The sequence below is a fragment of the Coenobita brevimanus genome, chromosome 56 (assembly GCF_032717465.1).
Source record: "Coenobita brevimanus isolate Jiangsu-jjx chromosome 56, ASM3271746v2, whole genome shotgun sequence".
Classification (NCBI taxonomy): Eukaryota; Metazoa; Arthropoda; class Malacostraca; order Decapoda; family Coenobitidae; genus Coenobita; species Coenobita brevimanus.
Window position 1 is genome coordinate 39619884 of NC_137009.1, and position 22166 is coordinate 39642049.

General features: G+C 41.7%; 2 protein-coding genes across 2 annotated transcripts; one reads left to right on the plus strand and one right to left on the minus strand.

Moving 5' to 3' along the window:
• Positions 1 to 2992: 2992 nt before the first annotated feature.
• Positions 2993 to 6886, minus strand: LOC145401732 (uncharacterized). Its single transcript, XM_080273913.1, has 7 exons — positions 6792 to 6886; positions 6521 to 6609; positions 6002 to 6171; positions 4752 to 4905; positions 4400 to 4531; positions 3933 to 4135; positions 2993 to 3660 (listed from the first exon to the last, which is right to left on the minus strand). The coding sequence occupies exons 2-7, from the start codon at positions 6602 to 6604 to the stop codon at positions 3585 to 3587; spliced, it is 819 nt and encodes a 272-aa protein (XP_080130039.1). The 5' UTR covers positions 6605 to 6609; positions 6792 to 6886; the 3' UTR covers positions 2993 to 3584.
• Positions 6887 to 7800: 914 nt separating this feature from the next.
• Positions 7801 to 21736, plus strand: LOC145401784 (ATP-dependent DNA helicase DDX11). Its single transcript, XM_080273963.1, has 21 exons — positions 7801 to 7935; positions 8224 to 8289; positions 8875 to 9069; positions 10095 to 10194; positions 10738 to 10865; positions 11492 to 11658; positions 12014 to 12149; positions 12512 to 12613; positions 13308 to 13460; positions 14985 to 15118; positions 15461 to 15620; positions 16847 to 17030; positions 17440 to 17475; positions 17551 to 17740; positions 18439 to 18643; positions 18820 to 18969; positions 19490 to 19613; positions 20064 to 20194; positions 20316 to 20413; positions 20752 to 20887; positions 21455 to 21736. The coding sequence occupies exons 1-21, from the start codon at positions 7801 to 7803 to the stop codon at positions 21485 to 21487; spliced, it is 2763 nt and encodes a 920-aa protein (XP_080130089.1). The 3' UTR covers positions 21488 to 21736.
• Positions 21737 to 22166: the final 430 nt, after the last annotated feature.

Consider the following 22166-nt stretch of genomic DNA (forward strand, 5'->3'; position numbering starts at 1 on the left):
ACAGGGACAAATTGTAAGTTGTTTGTGCATTTGGACCCCCAGAGCTCTACTGTTTGTGTCTTAGTTTAATTTAGAATCATTTACATATGTTTGTGTTCATTAGTGATTAACCCCTCCACACCAAGGATGTCATTTTTATCTTACTCTTGCAGCTGCCGGATGATTTTATTTGGCGTAAAGGAGACATATTGTTATGAAGGAGTTATTGGAGATTATTGGGTAGTCCAAGAATAGCACTCCACTGGAAACTCAACAGGAGATAATCTGTGTTTTGGAGACGGCTGACACCCATACTCTTGTTAGTTCAGGAAGCTCCCGAACACCTTTTCCTAAGCAATTTATTTTGCTTGTTACTCCATATTAGTCTCTTTTGTGTTAGGTAAATTCTGTCATCATATCACTTCAGATACATAATGTTCAATAGGATGTTAACCAGCCAAATCTAAAAATAAATCACTAAGGAAGAGGTGCTAGGGAGCTTCCTTTGGCAGTGAGATTACGGGCCCTGGTGCATTGATGTGAGTATGGTATGGCAGTAAGAGTAGAATAAATGAAACAGGATAGACACTGAGAATGCTGACTGAGCCATTCTTGGAGAGCACGAGAAACCACAAGAGGAAAGGGCAGAGGACTGTAATGGATGACCTTGTATGTCGTCTCCAAATCAGAGTCTCAGGCTGAATAAAATTACATTGTGGCAGCAAGAATAAAATGAAAAAAAAAAAAAAAAAAAAAAGATGTAATTTGAATGGAGGGTTTAATGGATAGTCTGTGTCTAACCTTTGTAGCCAAATATTTAGTTGATCATAATTTCTGTCATATTTATTGAAGATCATAAAATTTGGTGTATAACTTGTGAGCTTCATCAGGCTGGGAGTTGAGTTGGTTCTCATGTTAACTAAATCTACCAAAATCCACCTTAAATGCAACTGAACCTACTCTGCTCTGCCATTCTCTTTCCTACTCTGTCCTATCCTGACCTACCCTACCATACTCTGCCTTTTTCTCTCACACCCTTCCCTTCCCTGCCCTGTGCTACCCTGCTCTGCCCAACCATACTTTAACCAACCCTGCTGTCCCCTCCCCTTCCCTCCCCAGCATTTCCATTACTACCACTACCTTGATTTCCCATCCCTACCTTTCAAACAAATGCAATAACTAAACATACCAGGTAAAGCTTAGTTCCCGCTGCAATAAAGAACACGGGAGCCATCTTTTAACCCTTTCAGTACAATGACATGTTTTAATTTATTCTAGTTGATGCCAAGTTATTTTATTTGGCATAGGTGAGACCCCTTTGTTGGAAATTTAATTAAACCCTTCCACATAAGGGGTTGTAGACTGGATAAAAATTGTATGGTTATTAGAAGAATGAAATAAGATGTAGTAGTGAAAGGGTTTTGCCCAGCCATTCTGTATCATTTCATTAGATAGACCAGCTTTGTAAATTAGTCGAGCATATCATAGAACTGTATATGACCCGCCAGGCAAGTGTCGATTGAGTTTGGCACATTTAGACAGGTACTTGATCCGTGCACATAGGTTCAGATTCCAAACGGGTGGCAGGAAGTTTTTTTTTTTTATCATGTAATGCCACCTGGGGATAGCCTGGTCACTTGTCCTTGTATTGTCAATAGAGTATTGTTGACCAGTTGTGCATTCCTCCATCTAAGAGGGGTCAGTAAAGGACAAGGTGTTAATGTTTTTAATACTTTAAATCCATACCCTTGTGCACTTAGAGTTTGCAGACATTCACTGATACAGCAAGCCAGTCTGATCTGATGGTTTGTGGTGTAAATTTTAGCTCTCAGGAACCACAAAAAGAATAAAGGTGGCAGCACACTTATTAATCCTGTGTATCATCATCATTGTCATAGCCTTAATTCCCTCCTAAGAGATGGGGCACTTGGACAGAGCAGGATCCAGCAACAATGATGATGATGATTGCAGTGTGGCCAGGCTTGATGGACACTTGTCTTGACCCAACACTGTTTCCTGTATCGGGTGATGATCTTTGTAATGTCAGAGAGATGTGGCCTATTTTTATGTCAGTGAGGCAGATCTTTATAAAATGATGATGAATATGTGCTTATATTATCCTTTTAAGACAACTTTTTTTTTTTTTCCCATACCAGTTCTTTAATATTTTTGAGTGCTATTGGAGAGGGATGCCTTCATTGGTGACACTGATATAACTACAGCTGCCTGGTTGTATAAACATTCTCTAACTTCCTCCCTGTCCCCCAAAGGAAGATGGTGGAAGGTTTTAAGTTCAAGTGAGCCTATGGACACAACAGGAAGGTAAATACAGTTGTGTACTTATTCTTTCATTGTGTATACAGGATACAGATTTTATATTTTATTTTATTTTTAAAAATAATGCTATCCACCCCAGTGAAACTGTGGGAAATTGGGCTAAAAATTTATGTACACTGTAAATCCCACTTGGCATTTCCAGATGGGAATTCTTCTCTTGCAGAAATTCCCTGTATTTGCAGAAATGTGTGGAAGGTATTTTTGTCACTTGTCAGGAATGATATAGGATATCTCTTGTACGGCTGTACTGAGGTGGCCCATTTCCGACAGTCCAGTGGGTACACATCCAAAGGAGCCTGGGGACACAATATGGCAATGTTCCATGTGTATGTGGGTCAGCCAGGTTCATGTAATGGCTACTCTACAAGCTGCAATCACTCACCACTTTCTGGTCAAGTCCCTAAACTTGAGGTTGTTTTGCAGGATCTTATCCCATGTCTTCTTTAGTCTGCCACCAGGAATTTTCCCATCCATGGACAGGCCTGTACAGCTCTTCATTCGGTAACTCTCATTCCACATGTTCAGACGCATTAACCTACTTGTGCACTTTAACATTCTAAATACTGTATTTGAGAAATCTCAGATCAACATAATTTTTCTCGGCTGATCATATACATAAAGCAATACTTCACTACCCTTACTATGCTAGGGAGCAATACTTGTGTGAAATGAATGAACAATAACATAACAATACATTTATTGTAAGATCCCATAATTCAACTCTGTTTTACAATGAGCTGAACTACTCACATGGTGACTTACAGGTTGGTGAGTTCCCTTAGCCCCTCCAGTACCATGATTCCTTTGTTGTATTTACCACAATTCTTTCTACTACGGGACCAGAAGATCCCTCTCCCTTGTGTCCGCATGTCACTGCTGGAGTCATATTGTAAGTGACATAGGAAGCTTCTTAGAATCTCTACCCAAGCAATTACAGTATTTTTCATATAACTGTACACCTCAACATTCTCTTGTGTTATTTATATTTTATATTTGATGTAGTTTGTATCAGTAACATGCCAGGTGCTGCTGAGCTGTTGCGTGCTGAATAATCAGCTAAGGAAAGAGTGCTACAAAGCCACTTTCAACAGTGCTCATCATTTCTTCTTACATAGTTGACCCAAACGTCTCTGGAGTGCTCAAGAACACTGAAATGCCATATACTGTACAGAAATGTATGGGTGAGGTAGAGGTGCCAGGGAGCCTTCTAATCTCATGCAGAATATGCTCCAGCAAAAGCATAAAAATTGCAGCAACCCTTGGAGGGCTCAGTCATAGTTGTCAACAGTGATGTCATCTTCTATGTTGCTTGGTGATGTCTCAATCTCCTCCTCCTTGAAGTCTCTGTGGGAAGTAAGATTATTAATAATACATTTTCACTGCTGCCTGTGTAATTATACTGTACAGTTATGTGGTGATGCCCATATAGCCAGGTGGCTCCACTGCCCAATTATACCTGGTAAACATATACATACATAAATACACATACAACATCCCATTCTATCCGCTGACTGGCCAAAATTGTTGCTTAGGCTAATCCAAACGTAGACCTTATACAACCTATTAAATAACTGGAAAAGAAAAACTAATAAAGTATACTCAAAGCAGTAACTCACCCTTCCATAATGTCTGAAAACAGTTCTTTGGGCAGTGTGAGCGAGACGGTCGTGGTAGTGTAGTCGTTCATGGGTTGCCGTGCCGCCAGCCTTCTCTCCACCTCCTCTCTGCTCAACTGGCCATCACCTCCACCAACACCCCCACCAGCACCTGCAACCACTACACCACCAGCCCCTATGTGCCCCACACGACGGGGCTGGCCCTAACAGCAGAGAGGGAAAAAATTACAGTTCAAATTACTTATTAAGGGTATTCTCTCTCTCTGATAGGATACTTCAGAATACTTTTTCTTCTTGTTAAAGGGAAAATGTTGAAGGACTGTCAGTGTTGTGACAGTGTGTTGCATGAGGTGAGTTGTGGTGTGATGGTTACATTACAGTGAAGGCATAAGTCAGTGAGTTGTATGTTCTGTTCGTAGTGAAGTCAAAATGTTTTATGGTAAGCAATGTCAGAGTCACACTGATACCTGTATGAGTCCTGCTGAGGCTAGTTGTGCTGCAGTGAGTTTGCGTACAGTTGTGCCACCAGCTACAGTGACTGTGGTGGCTGTGCTGCTGTTATTGCTGCTGCCAGCTGCTTGGACACTGCTTACTGCTACCTGTGGGATGCCATAACATTATTTTATGTGCTACCCCAGTGGTCACCCTTGCCCCCCCCCCCCCTCTTTTTTTTTTTTTGAGGGGGGGGGGGGAATATCCCTGGACCTCCTAGACAGGGGTCCTTGAACCACCCTGTCAACAGGCTTGGCAATACTACAACTTGCAATGATATGATGCTATGGAACCAATCAGAATACTATCCCACAAGGTGTCACTAACCTGTTTCGTGGTGTGTTTACTGCCGCCAGATTTGCTGCTGCCACCGCTGCTGCTGGACTTCTTCTTCTTGGCCGGTGGAGGTTTGCCCAGCGGACCAGGGGAATTTGATGTCCCTCCTCCACCGCTTCCCTCCATACTGAGCCGCTTCCGACAACTGAGGAGAAAATAACGAAGGCAAGTCAATTGGATGATTAGAAAAGGCAGGTTATGAACAAGGTGAAAGAAAAATGTAATAAGAGAGATTAGAGTATATACGATACTGTATAGAGTGGAGTAACTGGAGATTGAAAGAAGCTATGAATGTTTGTGAGAAAGAAGTGGATAGAAGAAGCAGACTAAGAACCTGGTGAGAAAGAAAATATATACCGTATATCATACGCTGCACTGTGGAGGAGGATGGAAAAAATGAGGCAGGCCAAGACTGTGCGTGAGAGTAAGGTACAGTAAACTGCTGATATACAGGACTCCCTTTTAATGAATTTCAGTGTTAATGACCAGCTTGAGCTGGCCAAAAATTATGTTCATTTAAAATTTTGTTTGGTAAAAAGGAATGGATGAGTGGGAAACACTGACCAGCATGGTGTCCCTACACACCCATGCATGCACACACGCACACACCCTCGCTCCTTTGCATCCCACAGAACGCTGCCTCAGTCTCTGAGTGACCAGCATTGAGAAAGAAGCAATAATTTGAGTATTTTTTGAGAAAAAGAGCCATTTAGACCTAGCTGTATGTTACTGTGTATGACAGAATGACGACGCCTGGGTAATTACCGAACAGGTTGGTGTTTGGATTTAATGAACTATCGGCTTTAACATAAATTATCATCATCACTACCACCACCATAACAAAACATCATCATTACCACCATAAATCATCATCACTACCACCATAACAAATCATCACTACCACCATAACAAATCACCACCACCACTATAACAAACCATCACCACCACCACTATAACAAATCATCACCACCACTATAACAAATCATCACCACCACTATAACAAACCATCACCACCACTATAACAAATCACCACCACCACCATGACAAACCATCACCACCACCACTATAACAAATCACCATCACCACCACCATAACAAATCATCACCAACAGTATAACAGATCATCATCACAATCACCACCACCATAATAAATCACCATCATCATCACTACCACCACCACTATAACATCATCATCACCACCACCACTATAACAAACTTTCATCGTACCAGCCTGAGCCTCACCTCTTAGTCTCCACCTCAGCATCAGAGTCCTCAGTTTGCTCGGAGTCCGATGAAGAGTCTGGACCGCGGTGGTACTGTAGGAGGCGGTCAAGAAGGAAGGACTTATCTCGCCGCACTCGAAGCAATGCGCGCTGGGCCTTGCGAAGCTCCTCTTGAAAACACTCATTCTCCTGTGCACGGAAAATGAAGAGACTGATGGATGAAGAGATCAGATACATACACTGAGGGATATATTTGGGATTAGACTGACAAGTACCATATGGATAGGTTAATTGATAGGGATATATTAGCTAATGGATTAATTAATGGATTAGACTGACAGACAGGTAGACAGATTACCATAATGGATTAAATTAATAGATGGACTGACTGATGGACGACAGAGAAATGGACTGATTAATGGACTGGGCTGACATATGGACAGATTAACAGATCTGAAGCCCAAAAGGTAAATATACAGACAGATGATTAAATACACTGACAGATGCAAAAGTTCTGTGCTCCACCTCACAAACTTACGTAGATCAGCAGCTTGAGTTTGCGTTTGAGTGTCTTGTATTTCGCCTTGTGATCCTCCACGCCTTCTGTTTGAACCGGCATCATGGAGCCTGCCCAATACAGACATATTTTTAGTAAATGGGGTAGTTAATAGTAATCAATTTGTCATTCTACTCTCTAGGGTATTATTGCAGTTTGGGTCACATACCAGCCATTTCAACACCTAGCGCTAGTTCTAGTATAGTAAGTGTACATTTATATCTTTCAGTTATAGCCAGTATATGTCACTTACCTCGTGTCACTGTCCTCTATGTGCTAAACACTAATTAAAGGCAGAATTAAGGCTAAAACATACGGTATACACATAGGAAAATCTTTTGTTTACATTTGGCAACTCAATTACCCAAACACACCAACATGAACCCAAATTTAGCCATATTCTGTAAAAATACGGGTATTGTCTTTCGTATGTCTCTTAAATAGAAAAAGTCAATTACTCGATGCATTGTAAATAATTGTTCAAAAAATAACATGCAAGAATATAGACTAATACGACTTTTATATACATGACTCATTAGTACCCATGTAAACAAACGAAACGCCGCCAAAATCAGGTGACAGGTGACCGTCGGGGTTTTGCCAGGCCTGCAGGATTTTCTGTACAGTTTCTGAATTTTACCCGCCAATGACGTACAATTCCACCTACATTTGACTGGGGCGGGACATCGATTAAAGGATAATTTTCTTTACCGTGGCCCTTCGCTACATTAGCTAAAAGGGGAAGACTCGGTAAGATCTTTGCCTATAATACAAGGTGGGAATTTACATCCGTTTCCCTTGTTACTTACAGCTGGAAACATTAGGCATATATTTAATTTCAGCTTATACATTTCTTGATTATTTTTGGAGTCTTGTACACTTGGCTTGACATTCATGTATAGAAATGGAGCAAGTGCGTGATATAGATGCTGGAATTGCCTGCATTTTGACCTAATTGGCCTGTTTGGAAGAGTTGGTACTTGTTCACTGCTTGTAATGTGGCAGACCTTCAGTGTCATATGTGTTACAGTGAGGGCAAATTGATAAAATGTTAATTTTTCAGAACTGCATTATAGTGAATATTCAGATAGTTACCTCACTTACATACACTCTCTTGGTCTATCATTCCCCATCTTCTCTTTACATGGCCAGATGAAATTAAAACCATCTTAAAATAAGAAGATTCAATCCATATTTTATTCCTTAGCTCCACCTACCATGAGCCAACCAAACCTAACCTTGTGCTATCATTAACAGCAAGGATGAGTGAGCTGCAGTCACCTGAGGAGTTCCCCTTTCCCTTCCCTCCATATGACATTCAGAAGGACTTCATGCATGCACTGTTTGATGTCCTGGAGAAGGGGCAGCTGGGCATCTTTGAAAGTCCCACTGGCACGGTGAGAGAGAGAGAGAGAGAGAGAGAGAGGGATGATGATGTGTTGTGTCAGGATAATGATGATGATTGTGTTGTCAAGTTATCAGAGTTGTGATGATGATGTATATGTAGTGTTTGTCACATTAGAGTTATGATGATGATTGTGATGTACTGTGTGGTGTTTATTGTATTAGTTATGGTGATGATGCATAGTGTATGTTATATTAGAATTTTGATAATGATAATGATTTGGGTGTTTGTTGTGTCAGGATTATGTTGATGATGATGATTTTTCTTCCATTTTGTACAGGGAAAGTCGCTGAGCCTGATCTGTGGGGCACTAACATGGCTGCAGCAACACAACCAACACCACAAGGTTAGACTCATCATTTAGTCACAGTAAAAACAGTGTTGAGGAGGGATACCTTAATGTTCTGGCAGTGATATAACCAAGTATTTTTCCAGACCAGTTGTATGTCCCTCAGCTCCCCTTATTCCTCGAAAGGAGGATGGTGGATTGCAGAAGAGGGGCAGCTTCATCCTGCACTCCACTGGGTTTATATTCTATTCTTATGAACTTGGGACTACAGCTACTACTGAAATATTCACAACTTCACAAACACGTCTCTACTGTTATGTGAAATATTCTTTTAGAGGAATAAGGAAAGAAAGGATGCACTGAAGCCCAGGGAGGAAGGAGGTATATGAAAGGTGGATGATTAGGGTGTTGGTGAGTGGCAGAACTGAGTGTGGTGTGCTGCAAGAGGTTTGGCTTACAAAATAAATATGAGAGAGGTGATGCAAGTCAGTAAGTTGAGATGGTGTGAACATTTTGAGAGGATGGGATGAAGATGGTGGTGGTGATGATGGTACTGACAGTGATGAAGATGATGATAGTGGTGATAGTGGTACTGATGATGATGATGGTGGTGATAGTGGTGATAATGTTTGTCTTTTCCAGTCTGAGTTAATGAGGAAGATCCAGGAAACTGAGTCGTCTTCGCGGGCGGATGAGAGCGGTCCGGATTGGTTCACGGCTGCGACCAAGCGAAGGGAGGAGGAGGAGGTGGCGAGGGGCTGGCGGAAGGAACTGGGCCGGCTGGAGAAGGAGGAGGAAAGGGTGCGCCAGCTGAGGGAGAGGAGGAAGGTTATTAAGGTGCGTGGAGGAAGGGCAGTGTGATGGTTGGGGACAGGGTGATAAGGTAGTTTTGTTTATGGCAAGGTGTCTGACTGTAGCTGACAAGAGAGAGGAGAGGAGAGGATAGAGTGGACCATCTGAGAGAGAGGAGAGGAGAGGAGGACAAAGTGGACCATCTGAGAGAGAGGAGGAAGGGCAGCTTGATGGTGAGGACAAAGGCATTAGGCGATATATTTGTGGTTATCCCTTCCAGGAGAAAAGTGTCTGGGTATTGATTGAGAGAGAGAGGAAGACTGTTATGGTGTGTGATGATGGTGGTAATGATAAGAGAGCATGTTTGATGATGATAATGAAGAGAGAGCATGTATGGTGATGATAATGAAGAGAGAGCATGTATGATGATGATAATGAAGAGAGAGCATGTATGATGATGATAATGAAGAGAGAGCATGTATGATGATGATAATGAAGAGAGAGCATGTATGATGATGATAATGAAGAGAGATCATGTATGATGATGATAATGAAGAGAGAGCATGTATGGTGATGATTGATGATAATGATGAGACAGTACATGTTTTAAAACTGGGATGATGATGATGATGATGATAGAACATATTTAAAGATTATAATGAAGGTGTAGGGAGAAAAGATGTGGTGAGGGGGTTGTGAAGGGAACTGTTATGTGTACTGATGGTTAGGCTTGGTAGATGGAGCTAAGATTCCAAGGACTTAAATGAAATTTGAATGATTGTGTGACCCACTTTATTGCATATGCTGTTGATAGTTCACATACTTACCTACTCTTCCTCTATTTCTGGATCCTGCCTGTTGCCTCCAGATTATAATATTCAGCATAGCACACAAAGCTCCCAGTACTTTTCCCTTCCATGCTATTCATTTACCTTGCCTTACCTTTCCATTCCCTTTATGTTGTTTTTTCCCCTCCCCCTTTATTATTTCCATCTTTATGTGTTTCTTGCTCTGAGCCACCTTTCTACCTCACATCCTGATCTACCTCACTACTGATCCATCCTTCACAGAGAACGGAGGTGAAGAAGATGGATGAAGAGTTTGATGAGTTGTTCCGGGACCTACATGAAGTGCAAGAGAGTGTGCGGCGAGAGCTGAACGAGATTAATGGTGAGGCAGTGGCTGTTTATCCGTCAGTGTGATGCCTACAACACCTCAGTCATGCCGCTGTACTACAAGGCACCCTTCCCAGTGTCCACCCATAGATGTCCTAAACTAGTGCTGATTGAGTTTCCTTAGCCAGGTTTAGAATAGGACATCACCCAACCCTCCTTAGTTACCAGCTTATGATGTGGGTTGGGTGGAATTACAGACAGCATTTGCCCTGCTTGTAGAATAGACCCACACAGTATCACACATAACGGATATACATGCCACACTATGATGCAGCTCTAACATTAACAGTGTAAGGAACTGATGGGAGAACCTCATATTGGTAGTAGCTTGCCTGTGGTTGATGGGTCTGCTGGGCCAGGCATAACTGAGGCTGAACATTAACAATAACCCGTCCTATATGTTAGTGGAAAGTAGAATGTTGATGTGGTATTGATTTATTTATATTTTTATGTTATGATTTTGTCCATTTTTTCATCATTGTCATCATCATCATCATCATTTTTTTCATTATCCATTATTTTTAACCAGGTGCATCAGGAGAGGAGACTCTGGGTGCAGAAGAGAGTGAGCTACTTCTGGACGAGTACCACAGTGATGATGATGATGGTGGTGGTGGTGTGAAGGACAGCCAAGACGAGGAAGAAGAGGAGCATGGCTGTCTAAAGGTAGGGAGAATTGGAGAAGGGAGAGCAGGAGGAGGAAGAAGGGGAGGGGAGAGGAGGAGGAGGAGGAAGGAAAGAAAAAGGTTGAGTTAGAGAAGGTGAACAGGGAGAAGAAAGAGAAAGAGAGGGAGGAGGGAGAGGTGAAGGGGGAGAAGGAGGAAGGTAATAGGAAATAAGAGAGGTGTGGAAGAGAATGTGATCTTTCTGGATGATTCCCAGTGATGAGGAAGGCAAAGAGGAGCAGGACTGTTTTAAGGGAGGAGGAGAGGGAGAGAGAGAGGAGGTAGGAGGAAGGGGGAAGGGAGGAGGAGAGGGAAAGGAAGTAGGAGGAGGCAGAGGTTGGAAGGAGAGCAGAGGTGTATAAAGATCAAATAGAGCAGAGGGGGAGGAGGGAGAGGTTTTCTGGCATTGGACCCTACTTCACCTTATCCTATAGTGGAAAAAGAGGAATGAATGATGATGATGGTGATAAAGATGGTGATGATGAAAAAGATAGTGGTGATGATGATGGTGATAAAGATGATGATGATGATGGTGAAAAAGATGGTGATGATGATGGTGAAAATGATGATGATGATGATGGTGAAAAAGATGACAATGATGATGACGAATATTCTCTTTCCCCACAGATCATCTACTGCAGTCGCACACACTCTCAGTTGTCGCAGTTTGTTCGAGAGGTTCAGAGGTCGTCATTCAGCAGTGACATACGCACGGTGTCACTTGCGTCGCGCCAGAACCTGTGTGTCAATGAACAGGTGGCGCGGCTGGGCAATATGACACTTATTAATGACAGGTGAGAGAAAGGCAGGAAAGGAGGTATTTGAGTGGAGCGTGTGGAGTTACATGAGGCAGATTGACAGATGAGGAAGTTAAGGAGCATTGTGGTATTAATGTTGATGTACTGGAAAGTGCTGGGAGAAGCACCCTGAGATGCCTGTAGAAAGGGGTTAGGGATTCTTGTCAGGCTAGGAGGAATGCAATATTTCTCCCATGTTTGGAGCTACAGTGTTGGAAGAAGGGTGGAAGCAGTAGGAATGAGTCTCCTTGGTTCCTAGTCAAATCATCCTTCCAGTCTGGCTACACTGCTGAAAGGGGTTAGGGACCTTCATCAGGTTAGAACAAATCCATCCCCTTTGTCTTTGCATCAGATGTGTGGAGCTACAGCGAGGGAAGAAAGGCAGAAGCAGTAAGGTGGAGTTGGATGGCTCAACAAGCAAGAAGCGAAAGTCGTCATCAGGCTGTCCATTCTACCGCCAGAATGCTCTCCAGGGACTGAGTGATCAGGTGAGAGTGTGAATATGTTGTTATTTCAATTGCCATTATTAGTACAGTATTCTCTCACTTGACTTTTTAAAATGGAGTGGATGGATATGGCCTTCATGGGCCCCTTCACTGCCAGGTGGATCTCCAAAACTGAATAAAATTGCTTGTTAGCAGCAAGGAAAAGACTGCCAGTACACGTGAAAGGGTTATTGTTGTGAAATTTATATCATCATCATAATCATCATCATCAATATTTTTGAGAATTATGTAGGATGGAGAAGTAGGTGAAAAATACATTATTATGTTATGTTAGTTGAGAGAGAGAGAGATTAAGGAATGTACCTTGAAATATTATTACTGATGATGGCACTTTTCCCCACCAGTTACTCTTAGAGGTGCAGGACATAGAACAGATGGTTACATCAGGGAGAAAGAGCAAGAGTTGTCCATATTACGCTGCCAGGCATGCCATCAGGGACGCTCAGGTATGTATGTGTGTACAGGTAATCTACTGCAGTATTCTGTCCCATATCATCCCTTAGAAGTGTAGAGGCCTGAGTTTAGGCTTCCAGTTGTGTATATATTACAGGTCAAGGTGATAGTAAATATAACTGACTGAGTTCACCCAGCTAGGCTTATATCAGGACATCACTCAGCCCTCCCTAGTTACCATACCAGCATAGATTTGGATAGGAAGGAATCACAGACAACAGATGCCCTGCTTGTGGAATAGGCCTACACAACATGACGCACATAATGTAGCGCTGCGCAGCACATGCCATACTAAGAAACAGACACAACATCAGCTGTGTAGGGAACATACTGTATGGGCCAATCCCATAGGGGGAGTTGTGTACCTGTGATTGAGGAGAGTGCATGGCCAGACAGACTGCTGTTGAGCACTAACAACAACAACTCAACCAAACACACAGTTAGGGACACTCAGGTACAGCCATGAGGAATAATTTTCCAACAGTCCCTGACCATTATCATGTCCTGCCTTCCATATTTGTACATCCAGAGAATACGGTATCTTTGTGTCACATGCTGTTTTGTTGTTTGCTTCATATTGGTATACGTAAAAATAGTTCATGTAAAGCCTTCCATATCAAAGTGGTTAAGATGAAGGTAACTAAGTGTATTGTGGAACATGGTGTTATATAATGGTTCCTCTCTCAGCTTGTGGTGGTGCCGTACAACACACTGCTACACGAGGGTACGAGGGAGGCCAGCGGAATACGACTGAAGGGCAACGTTGTTATAGTAGATGAGGCACATAACTTGCTGGAGACAATATCAGGCATACATTCTGTTATGTTGTCTCTAAGGCAGGTATGTGTGCAGAGAGAGAGAGAATTAGTTTCATTACATATATTAGCCTACTTTGTGTTTGATATCATTTAGCCTGGAATGTGTGGGGCATACCCATGGTAAGTGGAGTGGTCTGGTAGTACACAAACCTGCAAATCTTCGGTTGTCAGCTGATTATGAAAAGTGAATGTATTGATACATTGCCATTATTTTTTTTTTTTTTCCCCTCAGACTTCTGCCATGAAATCTGGGAAATTAAATATGCAAAAAAAAAAAAAAAAAAAAAAAAATCTTAACATGAAATGTAAATGGCGTGGCAACATGCATTACCCTATACTTTATAGTGAGGCTACTGTACTCTTTTCACTTAAGCTTGGTGTAAAGTTTCCATCTCTTCATCTTGACAGCTTAGTTGTGAGAATAAATTGCAACATGCTTTACCCTATACTTTATAGTGAGGCTACTGTACTCTTTTCACTTAAGCTTGGTGTAAAGTTTCCATCTCTTCATCTTGACAGCTTAGTTGTGAGAATAAATTGACACTAAACTATGATGCTGGTGACAAGTAAGTTCTATGGAAATGATGTAGAGTCATGAATTGTCTTTTTCTGCCACTGAGCTGCATGAAATAAGCTGCAAAGGGATGAAAATTTGGGCCAGGTTAAAGTGAGAGAACTATAGTGCTGGGGGTGGTACGTTGCCAGCTCAGTTGCATGAGTCAGAAGTGTTTGGAAGAATTTCAGAACACTTTTGCCTCATCTGACAGTGAATGGATTCTTGCTGTGTGTGAAGGGCAGATGTAATGCTTTGTGTGTACATGATGTGATGCTGTAGTTGTGTAGCCAGGTTCCACAGATGGGAGGGGGGCAAGGTGGGGTAAGTCTTATTCTGGAGGCCCACTAGGTCCACTGTGGAGTAAATGTGTTAGTCTAATCCAAAATTTCAAATGGAGGGGGGAAAGGGGGCAGAGGTCTGACAGGGCACTCCCCATATCTACACCACTGCTATAGGACAGCAAAACAGGCAGAAGGGAGAAATACTGTATGTTTCCAGAATTGAGCACAATGCACTGAGAATGGGGAGATGGATGTTCAGTGTCAAGCCAAGTCAGAGAACAATGTGTACAGTTGCAGGAGAATAATTAAGCATTGAGTGTGCTGGTGGGGTGATGCGTAAGGTGATCTGGATGTGTAGGGGGAATGTGTGAGAATAACAGGGTAAAGTACTGTACAAAGCTGAATGTGAACGGGACAGACATTGCTATCAGATCAGGGAAAGCATGGAATGAAGGCTTGACAAGGGGTATTTGGGTTGGAGGACTTAATCATGGTGATGGATTACACTGTGCATCTAGGTAACTAAGTCAGGTGGTAATGATGATGATGATGATGATAATAGGAGGGTGGTGGAGGAGATGATAATGATAGAAGTGAGGAGGAAGTGATGGATGAGGAGGAGGATCATGATATAAGGACTGGGATGATGATGATGATGATGATATTTCTTTCTTTCATTCATTCCTTTATTATTTTCTCTCTTGTACAGCTGCGAGGGTCAAGGTCTCAGCTGCTCCAGTACGTTGATCGTTATGGGAAGCGTCTGTGTGCTCGCAACCTGCTGTACATCAATCAGATCATCTTCTTCATCAACGCCCTCATCAAGATGCTCGATACAGGTTAGTTGACTCTCTCACTACCAGACGTACCTCCAAAGCTGAATGAAAGACTAGTTTGGTTGTGACAGTAGTAAAATGTGGACGATTTATTTATTTATTCATTTTTCTTCAGCACAGAGAGATCAGTCACTTATTTTATGCATGCCTTTTTGTTGTTATTTTTTATTTATTTTTATTTTTTTATTTTTTTCTGCAGCTGAGAGAGATCAGTCCATCATTATTTTATGCTTACCTTGTTATATATTTTTTCTTTTTCAGCTTGAATCATTAACTGTTATTTTATGCATGTTTTTTCTGTTTTTTTTTTATCCCCTATCTTCGGAGAGATGTGTTGTACTTAATCCAGCCATCATACCCAAACAGACGGTGCACCAGCATCAAAACAGGATTCCAGTGAGACATCCAAGGTTCTGAATGTGAGCAGGTTTCTGGTGAACACGCTGACGGACAACCTCAACCTGTTTAAGCTCCTCCAGTACATTGACCACAGCAAGATTGCACATAAGGTGAGCTGTTTGGAGTATTCTTGGTCTTCTGATGCCTGGTGGTGTTGTGGATTCATGCATTCCAACTGAATCTGTTTTTCCCTCTGCCTATGACCTCTAGTCTTTTAAATGCATTGTGCACAGGCATCTGGAAATAAAAGATATTAATTTGACTCTCTTTTCTTTTTTCTTTCTTTTTTTTAAAGGAGAGAACAGCTTAATAGGCTTCAAGTCTTTGGTTCCATCTTCTCTTCATTCAAAAGAGAGAGAGAGGAAAAAAAAACAGTATATGACCTATGCACATTTGCAGCTTTGTTTGGTTGGGGTGTGTTACTCCCACAATACTACTCAGGGGATGGAACTGGTCACTGTTATCTTAAATGTGTGGACAGAGTAGCTTAACCCAAACCTATAAACTCCTGATGAGGCAGTAAAGGATTAGATTATACAAAGACAGATGGAATATTATGGCATGGTGAGTGAATGGATAGACAGATGGAATATTATGGCATGGTGAGTGAGTGGATAGACAGATGGAATATTATGGAATGGTGAGTGAATGGATAGACAGATGGAATATTATAGCATGGTGAGTGAATGGATAGACAGATGGAATATTATGGCATGGTGAGTGAATGGATAGACAGATGGAATATTATGGCATGGTGAGTGAATGGATAGACAGATGGAATATTATGGCATGGTGAGTGAATGAATAGACAGATGGAATATTATGGCATGGTGAGTGAATGGATAGACAGATGGAATATTATGGCGTGGTGAGTGAATGGATAGACAGATGGAATATTATGGCGTGGTGAGTGAATGGATAGACAGATGGAATATTATGGAATGGTGAGTGAATGGATAGACAGATGGAATATTATGGCATGGTGGGTGAATGACAGTGAGACGTATTCAGTTGTGCGGACTCTGATAAATTTCTTCTATTGGGTTATTCATCTGGCTGTTTGGACCATACCTCATACCATCCTAGTGTGGAAAAGGATGTCTGAATGATGATGATGATGATATTGATGATTTGATGATGATGATATTGATGATTGTTTATTAAGTGTAAGTGCCTCACCCTATTGTAGGTTGGGAAGAGAAGTCCGGATGATGATGATGGTTATGATGATAATGATGACTGTTTATTCAGTGTAAGTGCTTCACCCCATTGTAGGGTGGGGAAAGATGTCTGGATGATGATGATGATGATGATGATAGTTTATTCCTCCATACAGCTACACTCGTTTAGCCAACACTTTGAAGGCTCCATCACCATCCACAGAAGACAGAAGCCATCCCACCCGCCCTCATCATCATCATCATCATCATCAGCAGCAGCAGCAGCATCACCATCATCGTCTACCTCAGCCTTCCTAGCAAGATTAACGGCCCAGAAGTCAAATCAGAACAAGTCAAAGGGTGAGTAATGGTTGTATTCTGTGTATTACTAAATTGATCATTGAGAATCTTTGTGGGTCAGAGCAGAGTTTAAGAATGAATAGATGAAGTTGTAAGATAGGTTTGGAGAGAGTTGAAAAGAGAGAGAGAGTGAGAAAGAGAGAGAGAGAGCTGAGGAGTATTTTAGAGTTAGAGATGGATTGCAAGGTGTAAGCATAAATGGATGGGGTTAAGGGATAGAAATGTAGAGTATTTTTTTGAAAAGTAAGAGATTTCGTTGTGTTTATGTTTAGTTTAGTTTTTTTCCTTTGTTTTTCCTTCCTCCATTCATTATCTCTTAAAAAAAATATATATATATGATTAGAGTGTGATTTTTTTTTTATATTTGTTAGCCTTGAATATTGATTACAAGCACCGTATTTACTTATAGAAAATGTGAAGCCTTCGGTTCCTGAATCTAACAAGAGACCCAGCGACCCATCAGGCAGGAAGGAAGACCCACCAAAAAATTCCGGAGACCAGATCGCAAACAAGAGGAACCCAGAGGAGGAGGAGGATGACGATGATGAGGTGGTGGGAAGGTCGCCGCTACTGCAGGTGCGGGCGTTCCTGGGGGCGCTGGTGTTTGGGTCTGGGAAGGAGGGGAGGGTGGTGGTGACGCCTGGAAGATGTCTCAAATATCTGCTGCTGGACCCTGCCTCACATTTCTCCGAGATTGTTGCCCAGTGCAGGTAAAATCACACGTTTATAGCCCAGTACTGTATTCCTGTCGGTTGAAGAAGCTCCCTAACACCTGTTTGTGGGTGATTTACTTAGTTTATTACACTTTACTGTCCACTTCTGTTACTTTAGTGTCTGCTGCTGGATCCTGCCTCACATTTCTCCCTGATCGTCACCCAGTGCAGGTAAAATCATGTGTTTATAGGCCCCTAGTCTCATCAGTTGAAAAAGCTCCCTAACACATTTTCCTGGGTGATTTGTTTATTACACCTTACTGTCCACTTCTCATACTTAAATATCTGCTGCTGGATCCTGCCTCACATATCTCCCAGATCATTGCCCAGTGCCGGTAAAATCATACGTTAATGGGCCTGTATTCTCATCAGTTCAAGAAGCTCCCTAACGCCTTTTCTTGGGTGATTTATTTTGTTACACTTTACTGTCCACTTCTGCTACTTAATATCTGCTGCTGGATCCTGCATAGTGAAGGTAAAATCATTTGTTTATTGGCCTGCATTCTCATCAGTTCAGGAAGCTCCCTAACACTTTTTCTTAAGCATCTTATTCTCTTTATTACACCTTGCTGTCATCTTCTGTGTTACATAAATCCTTCCAGTATCATCATAGTCTCTCAACGCTGTCGCTCCATCTCATCCTCAATCTCCACCTCACTCACACTCTCCTAGTTAGTCTCCCATTAACTTGCCAGGTCCGTGGTGGTGGCAGGCGGCACAATGCGTCCTGTGTCGGAATTTCGTGATCAAGTTTTCCGAGAGGGACGTGAGCGTGTGGTGACCTTCTCCTGCGGCCATGTTGTCTCGGCCAGTCGTCAGCTCCTGCCCTTGGCCATTGCTAGAGGGCCATCATCGTATACATTTGACTTCACGTACCAGCATAGAGGAGATCCTAAGGTGGTGAGTAGGCAGAGAGGATGGTGATGATGATGACAATGGTGATGATGATGATGGTGATGATGTTGCCGGTGTTGATGATGATGATGGTGATGACAATGATGATGGTGATGATATTGGTGATGATGATGATGGTGTTGCTGATGATGATGATGATGAACTGTCTCTCCACCACACAGATGGATGAGGTTGGCCGTGTACTGTTAAATGTGTCGCGTGTGGTGTGTGGTGGTGTGGTGGTGTTCTTGCCATCATACCAGTACGAGAAGCAGGTAGTTGCCCACCTTACTGCATCAGGAGCATTGGCATCCATCGCTGGCAAGAAACAGGTGAGAAAGAAGGAGAGAATGAACAATAAGACACACAGACATATAATAAAAGAGTTGCAGACAGACAAAGAGAGAGAGAGAAAGAGGGAGAGAGAGAGAGATGAACAAGAAGACACACAGACATATAAACATGTAGACAGACAGTGAGAGAGAGAGGGAGAGGGAGAGAGAGAGAGATGAACACAAAGACAAAGCTATCAATAAAAGAGTTTGCAGACAAACAAGGAGAGAAAGAGAGAAGGATAATCAAGGACATACAAGCATATAGTGTGTGTGTGTGTGTGTTGTTGTTGTTGTTGTTTGTTTTCTGTCTCCCTCCCTCTGTTTGTTCTGTCATTGTGAAGGGTCGGGTAGAGGAGGTCATTAATCTCTTCGGCCTGAGTAATCTTTTTGTCCCTTCTCTCCTTACAAATTTATTCAACTCAAGAGACAGACCTTGTATTCCTCTCCATCAGGCTTGTACGTAAAATAAAAGACATCTTCTGGATGAGTGAGATAATTAGTTTGGTTTTGCCCCCAGGTGTTCCGTGAGCCAAAGAAATCTAACCAGCTTGATGCCGTGTTGACAAATTACTCACGCATCATACGGCAGACGCACGGCAACACATCAGGGGTCAACGGGGCTCTGCTGCTGTGTGTGGTGGGTGAGTAGCAGGAGCGTAGTAGAGATGCCAGTGAAGAGAGGCATCCTTGTGGCCCTAGGAGACTCAGTGCTGTTCTTACCTATTTATTTCTTGTTTATTTAATTGGATAGACTCTTGGTTCATTTTCATTCTATCAAGTTGCCGGTTAATTAAGAGAGGCATCCTTGTGGCCCTAGGAGACTCAGTGCTATCTTCCTTACCAGTTTATTTCTTGTTATGTTTATTGAATGGGTAGACTTTTTGTTAGTTTTCATTCTATCAAGTTGCTGGTTAATTAAGAAATAGCTTTCATTCAGTCTAGTTTTTTCCTTGTTCTTAGGACCCTACATCACCGCATCATTAGGTGGGAAGAGAGATTTGGATGATGTTGATGTCAGTGACGATGATGATATTGAATATAGAGATACTGTTGATGATGATGTAGCTAATTCAACTCCTACTGACCACCAGGGGGCAAGATGAGTGAGGGCATCAACTTCAGCGATGACCTGGGTCGCTGTGTGGTGATGGTGGGTCTGCCTTACCCCAATACTCACTCTCCAGAGCTGAAAGAGAAGATGAACTATCTCAACACACACATGGTGAGTTGAATGATTATATAGTTAGAGAAAGAAACACAGTACAGTGTAGTAGATGCTTAGTTGAATATTGCTGACATAATAATACTGTAATAATAATATAATACTGACATTCCCTACTCAGCCTACAGGTAGTGATGGACAGCAGGCAGGCTCGGTGTTTTACAAGAACCTGTGTTTCAAAGCTGTCAACCAGTCCATCGGTCGAGCCATACGACACAGGTCAGTTGGGGGTCTGCGGCAGTTGTGTGTGTGATTTATTGTGTTGTTTTTCATATTGTAGGGACCTCATTCCTTGTCATCTTAGATATTTCTCTTGGTGTTCTGCTACTACATTCACACTCATAGTTCTCTTCTCTTCACCTAATTTTCTTTCTTCATTCTCATAACATATCCAGACCTCATCCCCATAGTCATCTCATCGCCAGTGCTTTCCAACCCAGAAATTTCCTTAGCTATATACAGCACAGTGTTTTGTAGATACAGAATTGAGATATTAATTTCATAAGAAAGGTTGAGGGGAGCAACTGTATTGATCTCTCTCATTCTGCTGTCTCCAGAAATGATTATGCAACCATCCTTCTCTTGGACCACCGGTACACCTTAGACTCCTCCGTCTCTGCCCTGCCAGACTGGATCTCACAGCACCTACAGAAGCCACAGAACTTCTCACAGGCATTTGGACAGATTGTTAAGGTGGGTTGTCTCAGCCACTCGAAGGTTATACAGTAGCTATGAGAGGTACAGTTACAGAGAGTGATACCGATCCACCTTTTTTAGTTAAATAATTACGGTATGAAATCTTTACATGATAATAATCTGAAAAGTTTTTTGTGCTGCGAAAACTGCATTACAGGATTTCAGATGTCATTGCTTATGCCCCACCTTTTTGGCACTGAAGTCTCATGATATTTATGTCTGTAATTATAACTTCAGACTTCTTCATGTGTGATTAATTTGCACATTACGTGCATAATCTTTTTTTAAATGATACTGAATGCTGTATCTCTTTTATTGCTATAATCTGTAACAGTTGTACAGAATAGTCTGGTGTTAGTATAAATAAAATTCATAAACAGAAAAAGGGTCTAGAAATCTGTAATTGAATTTTTCATTTCCTTTCTCTTCCTATTGTGTATTAATTTTTCTTCTCTACTTTCATAAATATTATGTTTTCCACAGTTCTGTAGAAGTCAGAAGGAAGAGTGTAACAGGTGATTACTTTTTTTCTTTCCTTACATATTGTTGTTGTATTCTTTGCAGTTCTTCAAAGGCCGCAAGGAGGAGACTACTTAACACCACAGCCTTTTCCCTTGTTCTGACAATAATAAATAAATTAATTTTTATTTTGGTTACAAAAATTATATGTTATAGCAATATGTTCGTCACTGAATAATTTCTGTTTGACTGTGTTGAGAATTAATTAATTTTATTTTTGTTATGAATGTAAAGTTTTATTTAAGATCTCAATTTTTATTTTGGTTCGCATCATATCGTTCATAAAGGCTCCAACATGCATACATGTGTTGGCCTTGTCACCCAAATGATGGCTCTCCATGCTGCTTAATCTCTGGCAGCCTCTATTTTAGTCCTTTATCCCAGAGGTCACACTTTATGACCTCGTCCCAAGTCTTCTTCAGTTACTGAAATAAAATGTTTTATTAAGCTGGTTTCAGTCTTTTATTTCCGTTGTAACACAGATTTGTGCTGGATCTGAGGATTATGAAAGCTTAAATGATACTGTATTAAGCCTACGATGCAAAGCCGGGATTCCAGATGCTTTAATTGATAGTAAGTGAATGTTTGACCCATTCCACTGGGCATACTCTTGATCAGGTTTCAATTATCATGCATTTTCTTTCCTAGCTTTACCTCACCCAATCCTTAGGTGGGTAAAAGAAGTCAGAATGGTGGTGATGATGGTGTGTGTGGTGGAGGTGATCATTTTAAAAGTTTGAATGATGAGAGAATGGAT

Excerpts from the sequence above, each read along its gene's own strand:
- LOC145401732 (XM_080273913.1), bottom strand. The coding sequence starts at position 6,604 with ATGATGCCGGTTCAAACAGAAGGCGTGGAGGATCACAAGGCGAAATAC. Across the intron at positions 6,172-6,520 it reads AACTCAAGCTGCTGATCTAC|GAGAATGAGTGTTTTCAAGA; the intron begins GTAAGTTTGTGA and ends TTCCGTGCACAG. Across the intron at positions 4,906-6,001 it reads GCTGAGGTGGAGACTAAGAG|TTGTCGGAAGCGGCTCAGTA; the intron begins GTGAGGCTCAGG and ends TTTTCTCCTCAG.
- LOC145401784 (XM_080273963.1), top strand. The coding sequence starts at position 7,801 with ATGAGTGAGCTGCAGTCACCTGAGGAGTTCCCCTTTCCCTTCCCTCCA. Across the intron at positions 7,936-8,223 it reads TTGAAAGTCCCACTGGCACG|GGAAAGTCGCTGAGCCTGAT; the intron begins GTGAGAGAGAGA and ends CATTTTGTACAG. Across the intron at positions 20,888-21,454 it reads CATTTGGACAGATTGTTAAG|TTCTTCAAAGGCCGCAAGGA; the intron begins GTGGGTTGTCTC and ends TATTCTTTGCAG.